Here is a 15,336-nt window from a genome sequence, read left to right as displayed (position 1 = left end):
TTTAACGCAGAAATCTGTTTATTGATACTGTTATGGGGACTCTTCCCCGGTCCCTTACACGTGGGGCAAAGTTTTGATACAAGGAATGGGCATGCAATGTACATCTCTCTATATAAAGGTTATTTCCTTCTTATACAAAGGTGAATTTTCTTCTCTATCTAGAATTCCTCTACTTTAGTACAGCCGCCGTATTTTCATTTCACTGGATTTGTAGGAGTAGTGGTTCCTGCCGTCGCTCAGCCAGTTGATGCCAGTCTCGTTGTTCTGCACCAGACGGTACAATCCGTTCAGGTTGGATTGGTAACAGTTGTTGTACCACCAACCTCCCTGGTTGTCAAAAGCGCAATTTTCAAGCAAAAAGTTGTTGTCCCGGTCATAGGTGCTAAACGGCACGGTGTTGTGAGGCGTCAGGGAATCGCCTTAAAAACACAAAATTATAAAAATAATAATGGGTGTTGGGTTTCCGGGGCAAATGTAATGCAGCAGTCGGTCCAACCATTCTGTCCCCTAGTGTACTGTCCCTAGGGGCATACTGAAGAATTTCAAATTAAATTAAAAAAGCAAGACAACCAGTGGTTTGATCACTCTATAATACAAAAGAGCCTGCAAATATCCTGTAAATTATATAGTGAATAAAGTACCCCCTATTGTAAAATATAGGGATATTATAAGTCCCCGAGGAGTTCCTTATAATATATAGGGAATAAAGTGCCCCCTATTGTAACATATAGGGATATTATAAGTCCCCGAGGAGTTCCTTATAATATATAGGGAATAAAGTGCCACCTATTGTAACATATAGGGATATTATAAGCCCCCAAGGAGTTCCTTATAATATATAGTGAATAAAGTACCCACTATTGTAACATATAGAGATATTATAAATCCCCGAGGAGTTCCTTATAATATATAGGGAATAAAGTGCCCCCTATTGTAACATATAGGGATATTATAAGTCACCGAGGAGTTCCTTATAATATATAGTGAATAAAATACTCCCTATTGTAACATATAGGGATATTATAAGTCCCAGAGAGGTTCCTTATAATATATAGTGAATAAAGTACCCCCTATTGTAACATATAGGGATATTATAAGTCACCGAGGAGTTCCTTATAATATATAGGGAATAAAGTGCCACCTATTGTAACATATAGGGATATTATAAGCCCCCAAGGAGTTCCTTATAATATATAGTGAATAAAGTACCCACTATTGTAACATATAGGGATATTATAAATCCCCGAGGAGTTCCTTATAATATATAGGGAATAAAGTGCCCCCTATTGTAACATATAGGGATATTATAAGTCACCGAGGAGTTCCTTATAATATATAGTGAATAAAATACTCCCTATTGTAACATATAGGGATATTATAAGTCACAGAGAGGTTCCTTATAATATATAGTGAATAAAGTGCCCCCTATTGTAAAATATAGGGATATTATAAGCCCCCATGGGGTTCCTTATAATATATAGTGAATAAAGTGCCCCCTATTGTAAAATATAGGGATATTATAAGCCCCCATGGAGTTCCTTATAATATATAGTGAATAAAGTACCCCCTATTGTAACATATAGGGATATTATAAGTCACCGAGGAGTTCGGGTCCGAGCTGGCCTTCGGCCTTGTGCTTTTATATGGTCATGGAACTCCTCGGTGACTTATAATATCCCTATATGTTACAATAGGGGGTACTTTATTCCCTATATATTATAAGGAACTCCTCTGTGACTTATAATATCCCTATATGTTACAATAGGGGGTACTTTATTCACTATATATTATAAGGAACTCCTTGGGGACTTATAATATCCCTATATTTTACCATAGGGGGTACTTTATTCCCTATATATTATAAGGAACTCCTCGGGAACTTATAATATCCCTATATGTTACAATAGGGGGCACTTTATTCCCTATATATTATAAGGAACTCCCCGGTGACTTATAATATCCCTATATGTTACAATAGGGGGTACTTTATTCCCTATATATTATAAGGAACTCCTCTGTGACTTATAATATCCCTATATGTTACAATAGGGGGCACTTTATTCACTATATATTATAAGGAACGCCTCGGGGGCTTATAATATCCCTATATGTTACAATAGGGGGCACTTTATTCACTATATATTATAAGGAACTCCCCGGTGACTTATAATATCCCTATATGTTACAATAGGGGGTACTTTATTCCCTATATATTATAAGGAACTCCTCTGTGACTTATAATATCCCTATATGTTACAATAGTGGGTACTTTATTCACTATATATTATAAGGAACTCCTCGGGGACTTATAATATCCCTATATGTTACAATAGGGGGCACTTTATTCACTATATATTATAAGGAACTCCTCGGGGGCGTATAATATCCCTATATGTTACAATAGGGGGTACTTTATTCACTATATATTATAAGGAACTCCCCGGTGACTTATAATATCCCTATATGTTACAATAGGGGGCACTTTATTCACTATATTAACGCAGCTTAGTGATGTCATCAGTTATGATCGGTGCTTAGTGATTAGTCATTTTTGTCACATGACTGACTGAAACTTGTGTATTATAATAAATAATGTACCCACTGTTGTAAAATATGACACTGTTAGGTACCTTGGAGTTCCATGACCGGTATACAAGCTTTATATCCTTTTATATGGTCATGGAAATCTTTGTTGACTTATAATTTAATAATACATTTTACAGTAGGTGGTACATTAAGCTTTATAAATGCGAGGACTCTGGTTCAGACATGCACAGGACTCACACAAAGACAGGTCTTAGGCCCATTCCAAATAAGAAGGGCTTAAGGCAGGCAAGGATATGGTGCCCTACTTAAAGCAACAGTCAAAAAAAAAAAAATCAAATAATAAAAGCAGTTTAAAGTAATTAAATATTGTATTGTTGCTCTGCACTGATACAGCTGGGGGGTTTGTCAGAAATGGTAAATAAAGGGCGTCAGCTTTTGGGGCTATTATAAGTTAATGGTGTTTAATAAGCCGTTTATGGTTGTTTTCTTTTTTTCAGTGGGTTCCCTTCCACTCACTTCTTTCTTTTCCTTTATTGTAATTAAATGTACCAAAAGCCCATTTTCTTTGTTGTTACCGGCCCCTTAAATTTAACTGACCAACTGCAAGCTTTAACTGTACAATCTCTTACCTATATTTCCTTCATTGTAGGAGCCCAACAGTAATGTATAATTATTGTCCTCTCCCAGAATTTGGAAGAAGGAATATTTGGCATAATACATGTTGTTGTCAAAGTCTCGGAGGTCAATGCGCAGTTCCCAGGTGCCTAAAGTAGAAAGAACAGTGATATCAGAATTCCCAATTTTAGCCAAACTCCACTAATACATAAATACTTTCCTGCTGAACTCCCATGGTATATTAGAATGTTCTTATCATAGCACGAGAACATGGCAGAACATACAAAAATAAATCATGCTCTGTTCCAGCCCAATACCAACCCCCCACCAGAGATAGACTGTGCCACCCCAGTACCAACCCCCCACCAGAGATAGACTGTTCCACCCCAGTACCAACCCCCCACCAGAGATAGACTGTTCCACCCCAGTACCAACCCCCCATCAGAGATAGACTGTTCCACCCCAATACCAACCCCCCACCAGAGATAGACTGTTCCACCCCAATACCAACCCCCCACCAGAGATAGACTGTTCCACCCCAGTACCAACCCCCCACCAGAGATAGACTGTTCCACCCCAGTACCAACCCCCCACCAGAGATAGACTGTTCCACCCCAATACCAACCCCCCACCAGAGATAGACTGTTCCACCCCAATACCAACCCCCCACCAGAGATAGACTGTTCCACCCCAGTACCAACCCCCCACCAGAGATAGACTGTTCCACCCCAATACCAACCCCTCACCAGAGATAGACTGTTCCACCCCAATACCAACCCCCCGCCAGAGATAGACTGTTCCATTCAAATACCAACCCCCCACCAGAGATAGACTGTTCCACCCCAATATCAACCCCCCACCAGAGATAGACTGTTCCATTCCAATACCAACCCCCCACCAGAGATAGACTGTGCCACCCCAGTACCAACCCCCCACCAGAGATAGACTGTTCCACCCCAGTACCAACCCCCCACCAGAGATAGACTGTTCCACCCTAATACCAACCCCTCACCAGAGATAGACTGTTCCACCCCAATACCAACCCCCCACCAGAGATAGACTGTTCCATTCCAATACCAACCCCCACCAGAGATAGACTGTTCCACCCCAATATCAACCCCCCACCAGAGATAGACTGTTCCATTCCAATACCAACCCCCCACCAGAGATAGACTGTGCCACCCCAGTACCAACCCCCCACCAGAGATAGACTGTTCCATTCCAATACCAACCCCCACCAGAGATAGACTGTTCCACCCCAATATCAACCCCCCACCAGAGATAGACTGTTCCATTCCAATACCAACCCCCCGCCAGAGATAGACTGTGCCACCCCAGTACCAACCCCCCACCAGAGATAGACTGTGCCACCCCAGCCCCACCCCATTACCTGATGATGTTAAATTATAAAGAATATCATTCCCCAACCAGAATTCATTCATCTCGCTCCCAAAACCCCTCTTGTAGGTGTTCCAGTCAACGTTAAAAGACACGGTGCCATCCCAGCGTCTTTGAAAGACCTGCGGGGGACAGAAAGGCATGGCAGTTAGAACTAGAATTGGTTCATAGGAATTAAACAACAAAATAAAAAGGGTGGAGCAGTCAGATAGTACTTTCCATAAGTTTCCAACCCCAACATCCCTTCTACCAAACTTCTGCCTCAATGGGCATATTCACGGGAGCTCCTTTTCTGGCCAGGCAGCCTTGGGTACTAGCCCTACACCACTTCTCTTCATTAAGGCTCCGGAATGACTTAGCTAGCCACTCTAATACTACATCTCACTCCCCGAGCCAACAATAAGGGTGAAGACACACAGAGCTACTAGTAGCAGCTACTTGTCACGGCAATAACAATAGACAATGCTGATAATGTAGGGTAAGCACCCATGGAGCGAATTGCTTGCCCTCCATAGATCTGAAAAGGGTTTCCACCGGCAACAATAGAAGTCGCCAATGGAAAGCCCTTTGCATGGCTTCGGTTTCCGAAGTCACACGAAGTTACCTACAGGAGGGAACCGTGCAACTTCGGCAGCAATCTATCGCGGGCGAGTACGTCACTCCATGGGTTCTTGCCCTTAGTGATAATTGCCTCTGAGTCTGTTTTAGCTGAGGCAATCATCAACATTGTCTATGGCAGGATGTTTTCTGGCATTTAGTAGCTGTGACAAGTAGCTGCTACTAAGTAGCTCTGTGTGTCTTCACCCCTAATAAACCCTTCTGCCTCCCAGGCTTCCCAGTACTAGCCAACCTCCTCCATGGACTGGAAGCCAAAGAGGCCAAGACATTGTAACCTTATCCTTTAGGAAAACCATCTGCAGTAGAAGCTTCTCCTGGGACAGGTTGTTCATATTTATACCAAACCTGGTATATTTTATTCTGTTCCTCACAAATATGGCTTCCATGAACTCGCCTGCTCTTGTCACTAGTCATATTGGGGGTCAGTGAGCTCAGTTCTAACTATCAGTGTCATCAATTTGCAGCTCTTGTTTTTCTTTTCAGCCATAAGGTGCCCACCCATAAGCCACCTTTGTGTCTCCTTACCAGCCACCCCCCTCCATCTGTATGCATGTCACACAGGACTCTCAGGGGCGACATTCCTACTGGGGTTATTATATTCCAGCCACTTAGATATTCCCCTTGATTAAGGAGATCCTTGCAGGACGTTCCATCTACAAAATCAAACATATTTTTATTGATGAAAAATAAAATAAGACAATGGGAAGGAAGCACTGCCAAATGGACATGGCTTGGGGTATAATGTTCACCTTTTATAATGAGACCAAGAAGCTTCCAGCAAAGGCAAGTTTACCCCATTGGTAGAGTAAAGTTGGCCATACACGGTAAGATCCGCTCACTTGGCTAGGTCACCATGGCAATCTCGCCCAAGGGTGGGCGAGATTGCCCCAACTCAATTGTTTCGCCCTAAGGCCAAATGATCAAATTAAAATGGTGGGCATAGGTGCAGTCGATGCAGCAGCTTATCTGCCCGTGTATGGGCACCAATGCCAGGCCTGCCCGAAATCGGCCAGATCTCAATCGGGCAGGTTTGATTTTTCTGCCAGATCCTGACGAAAAAAGTCCCGATTGAGATCTGGCGATTGCGGGCAGACCCAGCATTGGTGCCCATACACGGGCAGATAAGCTGCTGAATCCGACAGATATTGGCAGCTGAAAGTCTCTGCCAGAATATGATATAATGTTAGTATTGATTTCAGTATTTCCCTATAAGCTGTGGGCTTGTGTGTGCACAATATTTTTTAAACCAGTGCAAACAATAAATTGTGTCAGGCACAAAGAATTTTCTGGGAAAATACATAATTTTGTACTGCGCACACCAGTTTTTTTTTAGAGTTTTTGCCTCCTCGGGGGGAGAAGGGGCTGGTGGGTCAGTGGGGGCCCTGCTGGGGTGGGTGGGCACTAACCCTGCTTGGACTGGAGCTTTAGAGTAGCAAGTGCTTTGGAAAGAACTCTACCTCGTGCTGAAAACTAATATGAAAGTTGGAATTAAGGTGCATTATTGGCAGTGTCCCTAGGAACAATGTTCAGATTCCCTTAGCTTGTGCCGTGGGTCCCACCCAATAGTAACTGATCCATTAATATTATATACTCACTGTACAAGGAATATAACCCAGCGTCTCCTGGATCTCCTGTAGAAAAAGCACAAAGTATCAGGGTATCAGGTTCCCATACTGACCCATGTACCAAACAACACACAATACTCAGCGGTCACAATAGTGTTTAATTATCTCTTTAAAGGGGAAGGAAAGGCAAAGTCACTTGGGGGTGCCAAAATGTTAAGCACCCCCAAGTGACTTTAACCGCTTACCTTGTACCCCGGGCTGGTGCCCCTGTTCGGAGAAAATAGCACCAGCCCGGGGCACCTGGAGCGCAGCACTTCCTCCTTCCGCCTTCCACTTCCTAAACTGCCGGTGGCTGGGCATGCACAGTAGAGCGAAAAAGCCGACTTAAATGTTTAAGTTCGGCTTTTCACTCTACTGCGCATGCGCGCGCAGCGAAGCCGGAAGGAGGAAGCGCCGGCAGCTACCCCGGGCTGGTGCTGTTTTCTCCTGACAGCGGCACCAGCCCGGGGTAAAAGGTAGGCGGTTAAAGTCACTTGGGGGTGCCTAACATTTTGGCACCCCCAAGTGACTTTACCTTTCTTTTTCCTTTAAGTGCTGGAACTGTACTAATCATGAATCCCAGAGTGAAATTTGCATTAGGGATTAACAATTTGGGCCAGTGTATAGCTGGCCATACACGTGGCGATCTCACGATGTTTCGTACGACCGTCGGTCGCACAAAACATCGTCAGATCCGCCACACACCATTCAGGGCTGAATCGGCAGGTAAGGAGGTAGAAACAATAGGATTTCTACCTCCTTCTGCCGATTCAGCTCTGAAGGGAGAATTTTGGTCAGGCGCCTTCTATGGCGCCCGATCAAAATTTTCTAACCTGGCCGATCGGCGAGTCGACCGATATCAGCAGCTTCCTGCGATATCGGTCGGCTCGCTGACATGCCATACACGCACCGATTATCGTACGAAACGAGGTTTCGTACGATAATATCGGTGCGTGTATGGCCACCTTATGGCACCTTAATAGCTGGCCAACTGCTGAAACCTACTGAACTCAACCAAACGGTCTCATTTATACCTGTAGGTCTGTGGCTTCAAAAAGTACCTGTTTTCTGTGTTCAGCATTGTTTTCCGTCTCTGTAGATACAGACCTATAGGAGTATTTATAGCAGGAGATACATGCGGCTTGGCACAGTGGAACACTTGGAATACAAAGGTGAGTTTTGGGCCTTATTTTAGGGTAATGTCCTGGGCCCACATTTCAGCAGGAACAGCCCCCTTAGTTTTCTCATAGTCTGTACAGAGAGATACCATAAAACTATGGCAGCATAGGGATTCCCCTGTACTAAGCACAATTCAGCAGGAACAGCCCCCTTAGTTTTCTCATAGTCTGTACAGAGAGATACCATAAAACTATGGCAGCATAGGGATTCCCCTGTACTAAGCACGATTCAGCAGGAACAGCCCCCTAAGTTTGCTCATAGCCTGTACAGAGAGATACCATAAAACTATGGCAGCATAGGGATTCCCCTGTACTAAGCACAATTCAGCAGGAACAGCCCCCTAAGTTTGCTCATAGTCTGTACAGAGAGAGATACCATAAAACTATGGCAGAATAGGGATTCCCCTGTACTTAGAACAATTCAGCAGGAACAGCCCCTTGCATTGATTTATAAGGTGCTATAAAAGCTGTCCAAGTCACTCAGGAGGACTCACCTTTTTGCCCGGGTAACCCCATTGGCCCGGTGTCTCCTGTAAATAAAAAACAAAGTAATTATAATGTGAAAGCCACTGCAACCTTGAATGGCAGACATACTTGTTTTGGTGATTATAAAAAAAATGAATTCTGGCACTTACCCCCTGCACTTACCCCCTGCCTTTAACCCCTGCACTTAACCCCTGCACTTACCCTTTGCACTTACCCCCTGCACTTACCCCTTGCACTTACCCCTGCACTTACCCCCTGCACTTACCCCTTGCACTTACCCCTGCACTTACCCCCTGCACTTACCCCCTGCACTTACCCCTTGCACTTACCCCTGCACTTACCCCCTGCACTTACCCTTTGCACTTACCCCCTGCACTTACCCCCTGCACTTACCCCCTGCACTTACCCTTTGCACTTACCCCTTGCACTTACCCCCTGCACTTACCCTTGCACTTACCCCCTGCACTTACCCCCTGCACTTACCCCCTGCACTTACCCCTTGCACTTACCTCTTGCCCTTACCTCTTGCACTTACCCCTTGCACTTACCCCTTGCACTTACCCTTTGCACTTACCCCCTGCACTTACCCCTGCACTTACCCCTGCACTTACCCCTGCACTTACCCCTGCACTTACCCTTTGCACTTACCCCTGCACTTACCCCCTGCACTTACCCCCTGCACTTACCCCCTGCACTTACCCCCGGCACTTACCCCCGGCACTTACCTCTTGCACATGGACCAGAGCTTGGAGGGGCAGAATCGCTAGTGTAGAGAGTGCATTTATTCTCCCTGCACTAAAGCAACTAAATTGTTGTTTAAAAAAATATATATATTTATATAATATTTAGACTCATTAACTACCTGGTGCAATACTTGCAAAGTCCTGGACATACTGGGGTAACCCCTAAAATCAAGCAGCAAGGGGGGCTCTATTAACTTTTTATAGGGCTACAGTCTCTGTCTCTCTCTTTAAACAACTACTGGGGGCCGCCGTTGCACTTCTATCATTTTAGACACATTTGCTCCCCCCTCAGCCGGCTCTTCTCCAGCTCTGCATTTGTATGTCAGTTAGAAACACATACAGGTAATTCGGAACCAACCTCGTTCTCCTTTCGTTCCATTTAATCCTGGGGTCCCAGGAGGCCCTAAAAAAATAAAAATACATTATATTTTTTTTAAAAATATATTGTTATCTGTTCTGTAAAAATACTGAGTGGAAAGCATAGCGCCCCCTGCAGTCACCCTCCCCCAGCTTCACAGGGACGTATCATTATAGGGTTCTATTCCCATAAGAGGAGAGTGTTCATTTTGTATAATACAAGATCTAAAACCCATTATTTTTGCAGCAAGCTTTTTAATGCAATATCAGCTTCCCACCGCGGCCCTCTCAGAGCTCTCTTGCATTTGGGCCAGAAACCCCACTCACCGGGTGGCCCCATGGGGCCAGGGTCGCCTTTTTGCCCCACAGTCTTCAGTCCTGAACACACGGTAAACGGGAATCCTGTAGGTTCAAACTGTGAAACTGAAACAGCAAGAAGAACATCAAAACATAGAAATGCACAACGATAATTAGAAGTTATAAAAAGCATCTAAATTACTATTGCCATGTACTGCAGGTTTAATCATTGTCATATTAAAGGGGCTGTTCAACAATGGGTTAACTCTTAGTATGATGTACAGAGTAATATTCTGAGACAATTTGCAATTGGTCTTTATTTTTTATTATTTGTAGTTTTTTTTAATTATTTCAGTTTTTGTTCAGCAGCTCTCCAGCTTGGAGTTTCAGCAACTGTTTGGTTGCTAGGATCCAAATTACCTCAGCAACCAGGGTGTAGTTTGAATAAAAGACTGATATATGAATAGGAGAGAACTTGACAAATAAGTGCTAAAAAGTAACAATAATGATTAAACTGTAGCCTCACAGAGCAATAGTTTTTGGCTGCAGACTGAGTTATACAGGGAACTCTGAGTATCACTCATGTATTATAAGGGATAATGTACCCCCTACTGTAAATGATAAGGATATTAGCAGTCACTGAGGGGTTCTGTGCCCATATAAAGGCACAAGGCTGCAGGCTGAGTTATACAGGGAACTCTGAGTATCACTCATGTATTATAAGGGATAATGTACCCCCTACTGTAAATGATAAGGATATTAGCAGTCACTGAGGGGTTCTGTGACCATATAAAGGCACAAGGCTGCAGGCTGAGTTATACAGGGAACTCTGAGTATCACTCATGTATTATAAGGGATAATGTACCCCCTACTGTAAATGATAAGGATATTAGCAGTCACTGAGGGGTTCTGTGCCCATATAAAGGCACAAGGCTGCAGGCTGAGTTATACAGGGAACTCTGAGTATCACTCATGTATTATAAGGGATAATGTACCCCCTACTGTAAATGATAAGGATATTAGCAGTCACTGAGGGGTTCTGTGCCCATATAAAGGCACAAGGCTGCAGGCTGAGTTATACAGGGAACTCTGAGTATCACTCATGTATTATAAGGGATAATGTACCCCCTACTGTAAATGATAAGGATATTAGCAGTCACTGAGGGGTTCTGTGCCCATATAAAGGCACAAGGCTGCAGGCTGAGTTATACAGGGAACTCTGAGTATCACTCATGTATTATAAGGGATAATGTACCCCTACTGTAAATGATAAGGATATTAGCAGTCACTGAGGGGTTCTGTGCCCATATAAAGGCACAAGGCTGCAGGCTGAGTTATACAGGGAACTCTGAGTATCACTCATGTATTATAAGGGATAATGTACCCCCTACTGTAAATGATAAGGATATTAGCAGTCACTGAGGGGTTCTGTGCCCATATAAAGTCACAAAACTACAACTTGTAGATTGTAAGCTCTTTTGGGCAGGGCTCCCTTCACCTCTTGTATCGGTTATTGATTGCTTTATATGTTACTCTGTATGTCCAATGTATGTAACCCACTTATTGTACAGCGCTGCGGGATATGTTGGCGCTTTATAAATAAATGTTAATGTAAAATGTAATGTAACTTCATTACCCACTAGTTTTTACAATTGACTGCTGAGTCCCCAACTATTTCAGCAACACTTACCATAAGTGAAAACCTCAAGTAAGTCTCCCATGAGGAAATCATATTATGGTTCCATAAAGCAGCATTTCCATAAATAATTTTTGTGCTGATATTTCATAACCATATTACTAAGCTAAGTACAGAGGTACAGAGCACAGACGTTTCATTCAAGCTCAACCAATAGTGAAACATCATTTGGCAGATATAGCTACACTAACACTAACCCAGTAATGCTGGGACTTAGCAAACACTGGCAGCTGAGCCCTATACCTGGAACTGCATACTTATACAGGCACGTGTGGGTAAATCCAGCAGCGGGTGTTAAACTGCACCAGTTATTTAAACAGAGTGCTGGACCCTAAAATGGGGGGCAGAGCTGTTGTAGTTAATACAAATTATTTTAGCCACTAGGTGACAGTGTGTTCTAAGGTTAAGAAATAAAGTTGTTTGAGAAAGAAAAGTAAATAAAGGAAAGAGGAACAGGAAATGGAGTAGCCATTTTGGCAGTGAGAAGGTGAGGGAAAGAAGTGTTTGTCAGGGAAAGCTTAGGAAGGAGACGAGTGCCAAAACTGTCACACAAATAAAGTTGAACTGGTTTACAGGAGAGTCTTCTATCACTTGTGTCCCAAGGTAACACTGTGCCCAATAATAACCAATATATACAGTAAGAGAGTTTGGCCTACTCTAATGTACCAACTATAGCCTGTATCATTCATGAGCAAACGGCACTGCCAACTCCAGCACACAGGGTCGGACTGGGCCCAGGCCCGACCCTTGCCGGCGCTCCCTCTGCCCGACCGTTCCTGCCCTGACACGTTAAATGTACGCACTCAGGGTAGGAAGTCGGGTGGGCCCTGTGAGGGGGGTTAGGGGGGCCCTCCGGGAGGGGGGGGCATGGGCACATGCAGGGCCCCTGGGGTGGGAGCCCCGGTGGGCCCTTCACCCCCAGTCCGACCCTGCCAGCACAACAAGGTTTGCTAAGTTTTGCACCATTAAACTCACACCCAGAAGAAGGGCATTTGAGTTCCCCTGTCCAGCATTCCACCCCTTTCTTTGTTAGTACAAGTTGCACCCAAAGTTGGACAATTGCATAAATATTTTCACCAGCATTGGTTTTGTTCTGCCTTCAATCACACTGGAATTTTGGTAAAAAAACTTGCATTTCAGGTAAAAACCCATTTTACAACTGCTATAGGCACAAGTGCTCTGAAGCTTGCATGGAAAGTTCTAAGGTGCATGGAACAACTGCCACTCAGGAGAAATCACCTTGCACCCCCTGTCACTACCCAGTGCAAACTAGGGGGCATTCTATGGCACACCACATTCTGCCCCTTCCGTGGGCAGCATTGCCCAACACAGCAGCACAGTATACGGAGTGAGTCGCAATTTATTGTGCTCTGTTCTGGTATTTCCAGCAAGGGGCACGGCACAGAGTGCAAACAATCAGGCTGCCTTCTGACATTTTTTGTTAGAAACTTGCCCTGCGGCAGTAAATGAGCCCTAATTTTTGTACTTTGCACAATAGAGTAGATGACAATCACTGAGGCCAGCAGTATGAACGAGTAACCCAACCAGAACAACATGACTTGTTACATTTATTTTCGTGCAAGGAAAAGCTTAAAAAATATTTAAACAATGTACCTAGAACTGGGGCGCTCCATTAGTCCTGCTAAGGGCAAGTTACGGGGGCACTGGGGGGGCACAGGCCTGCATTATGTCAGGGGCATTTTTGTGCAGTGTTTTTATCATAATGGCAATGTACTTATTATTTATAGAAAAATAAACTTGGTGACACTAGCAATTTGGCATAAATAATAAAAATAATTATACTAATGAAAATTTAGCCTCAAAATCTGCTTTCTTGTTCTCAGGGGCCAGGGTCGGACTGGCTCACCGGTGTACTGGTAGGTGTACATTGGGCCCCGGTCCTGTTGGGCCCCACCGGCCTGAGCACACCGGCAGGCTGCGTGGTGGAGCACTCGGGGGCCAGAATGGTGCTGGTATTTATGGGGAGGGGTGGGCCCTTAGCTGGGGGGGGGGAAGTGGGGTGAGGCCGAAGTGGTGGGCCCTAAGATTGGGTTTTCCAACCCTAGTAAGAGCCACTGTCCTTAACAACTGAAGAGTATTTCAAGGTACAAGTGAATAATAAACTACAAAAAAATAAAAATAATGACCAATTACTTTTATCAGGTGGCGCAGAAGATAATTATTCAACCTTTAGAGTGTTCCAGACTTAGGGGCAAGTGTCCATCGGCTGGCATTCCTATATGGTAAATACAGCCCTGTGTGTACAACTAATGCAGGCACAGGTATGGGACCTGTTATTCAGAATGCTTGAGACCTGGGGTCTTCCAGATAATTTGAATCACCGTCCCTTTAAAGGAACAGTAACAGCAAAAAATTAAAGTTTGTTAATGTAATAAAAATATAATGTTCTGTTGCTATGCACTGGTAAAAGTTGTGTGTTTGGGAAAGTAACACTACTATAGTTATATAAATAAGCTGCTGTGTAGCCACAGGAGCAGCCATTCAAGATGGAGAAAAGGAGAAAAGGCACAGGTTACATAGCAGATAACAGATAAGCTCTGTAGAATACAATTGTATTTTATCTGTTACCTGCTATGTGTCTGTGCCTTTTCTCCTTTGAATGGCTGCCCCCATGGCTACACAGCTTTGTTTATATAAACTTTCTGAGGCCAGCTGTACCATTGCAGAGCAGCAGTCTACTAAAAAATCATTTAAACATGAAATAAACCCAATAGGACTGTTCTGCCCCCAATAAGGGGTAATTATATCTTAGTTGGGATCAAGTACAGGTACTGTTTTATTATTACAGAGAAAAGGGAATCATTTAACCATGAAATAAACCCAATAGGGCTGTTCTGCCCCCAATAAGGGGTAATTATACCTTAGTTGGGATCAAGTACAGGTACTGTTTTATTATTACAGAGAAAAGGGAATCAATAACCATTAAATAAACCAAATAGGGCTGTTCTGCCCCCAATAAGGGGTAATTATATCTTAGTTGGGATCAAGTACAGGTACTGTTTTATTATTACAGAGAAAAGGGAATCATTTAACCATTAAATAAACCCGATAGGGCTGTTCTGCCCCCAATAAGGGGTAATTATATCTTAGTTGGGATCAAGTACAGGTACTGTTTTATTATTACAGAGAAAAGGGAATCATTTAACCATTAAATAAACCCAATAGGGCTGTTCTGCCCCCAATAAGGGGTAATTATATCTTAGTTGGGATCAAGTACAGGTACTGTTTTATTATTACAGAGAAAAGGGAATCATTTAACCATTAAATAAACCCAATAGGGCTGTTCTGCCCCCAATAAGGCATAATTATATCTTAGTTGGGATCAAGTACTAAGTAGTGTTTTATAATTACAGAGAAAAAGGAAATTATTTTTAAAAATTAGGATTATTTTCTTATAATGGAGTCTATGGGAGACTGCCTTTCCATAATTCAGAGCTTTCTGGATCATGCGTTACCATATACCTGTATATGAATCCTTAGAAGTAAGGTCCTGTTAAAGTAAGCTAAAGTAAATCAAAATCTAACCTCTGTTCCCATGTTTTAGTCCCCCCCCCACCCATTACCAATATGATAACAATAATAACACGTACCTGTAACAGTGGCATAGCTGAGAATGTTCAGCAGACAGAATCCCGTAACAAGTGACCCTGACATGGCAGATCTATATTCCCAGTTCAGTGCCTTTATTCATTCAGAATTGTATGGAGGGCAATGGGCAGGAAGCAGCTCTAAGATGACTAAAAGCTTCACCTGTAGCTCAGGTCCCCACCCTCGGT

The 15,336-nt window shown here is 43.5% G+C and overlaps 1 protein-coding gene across 1 annotated transcript; it reads right to left on the bottom strand.

Annotated features, from left to right (window-relative positions):
- On the bottom strand, positions 1 to 15,336 carry LOC105947509 (ryncolin-1). Its single transcript, XM_031904439.1, has 9 exons — positions 15,151 to 15,336; positions 9,874 to 9,969; positions 9,548 to 9,592; positions 8,455 to 8,490; positions 6,774 to 6,809; positions 5,704 to 5,831; positions 4,553 to 4,682; positions 3,177 to 3,311; positions 1 to 419 (listed from the first exon to the last, which is right to left on the bottom strand). Exons 1-9 carry the CDS (start codon positions 15,212 to 15,214, stop codon positions 175 to 177), a joined length of 915 nt encoding a protein of 304 aa, XP_031760299.1. The 5' UTR covers positions 15,215 to 15,336; the 3' UTR covers positions 1 to 174.

This window comes from Xenopus tropicalis, chromosome 6 (assembly GCF_000004195.4).
Source record: "Xenopus tropicalis strain Nigerian chromosome 6, UCB_Xtro_10.0, whole genome shotgun sequence".
Lineage (NCBI taxonomy): Eukaryota > Metazoa > Chordata > Amphibia > Anura > Pipidae > Xenopus > Xenopus tropicalis.
Note: the sequence above shows the minus strand (reverse complement) of the source record. Positions and strands in the feature narration are given on the sequence as shown.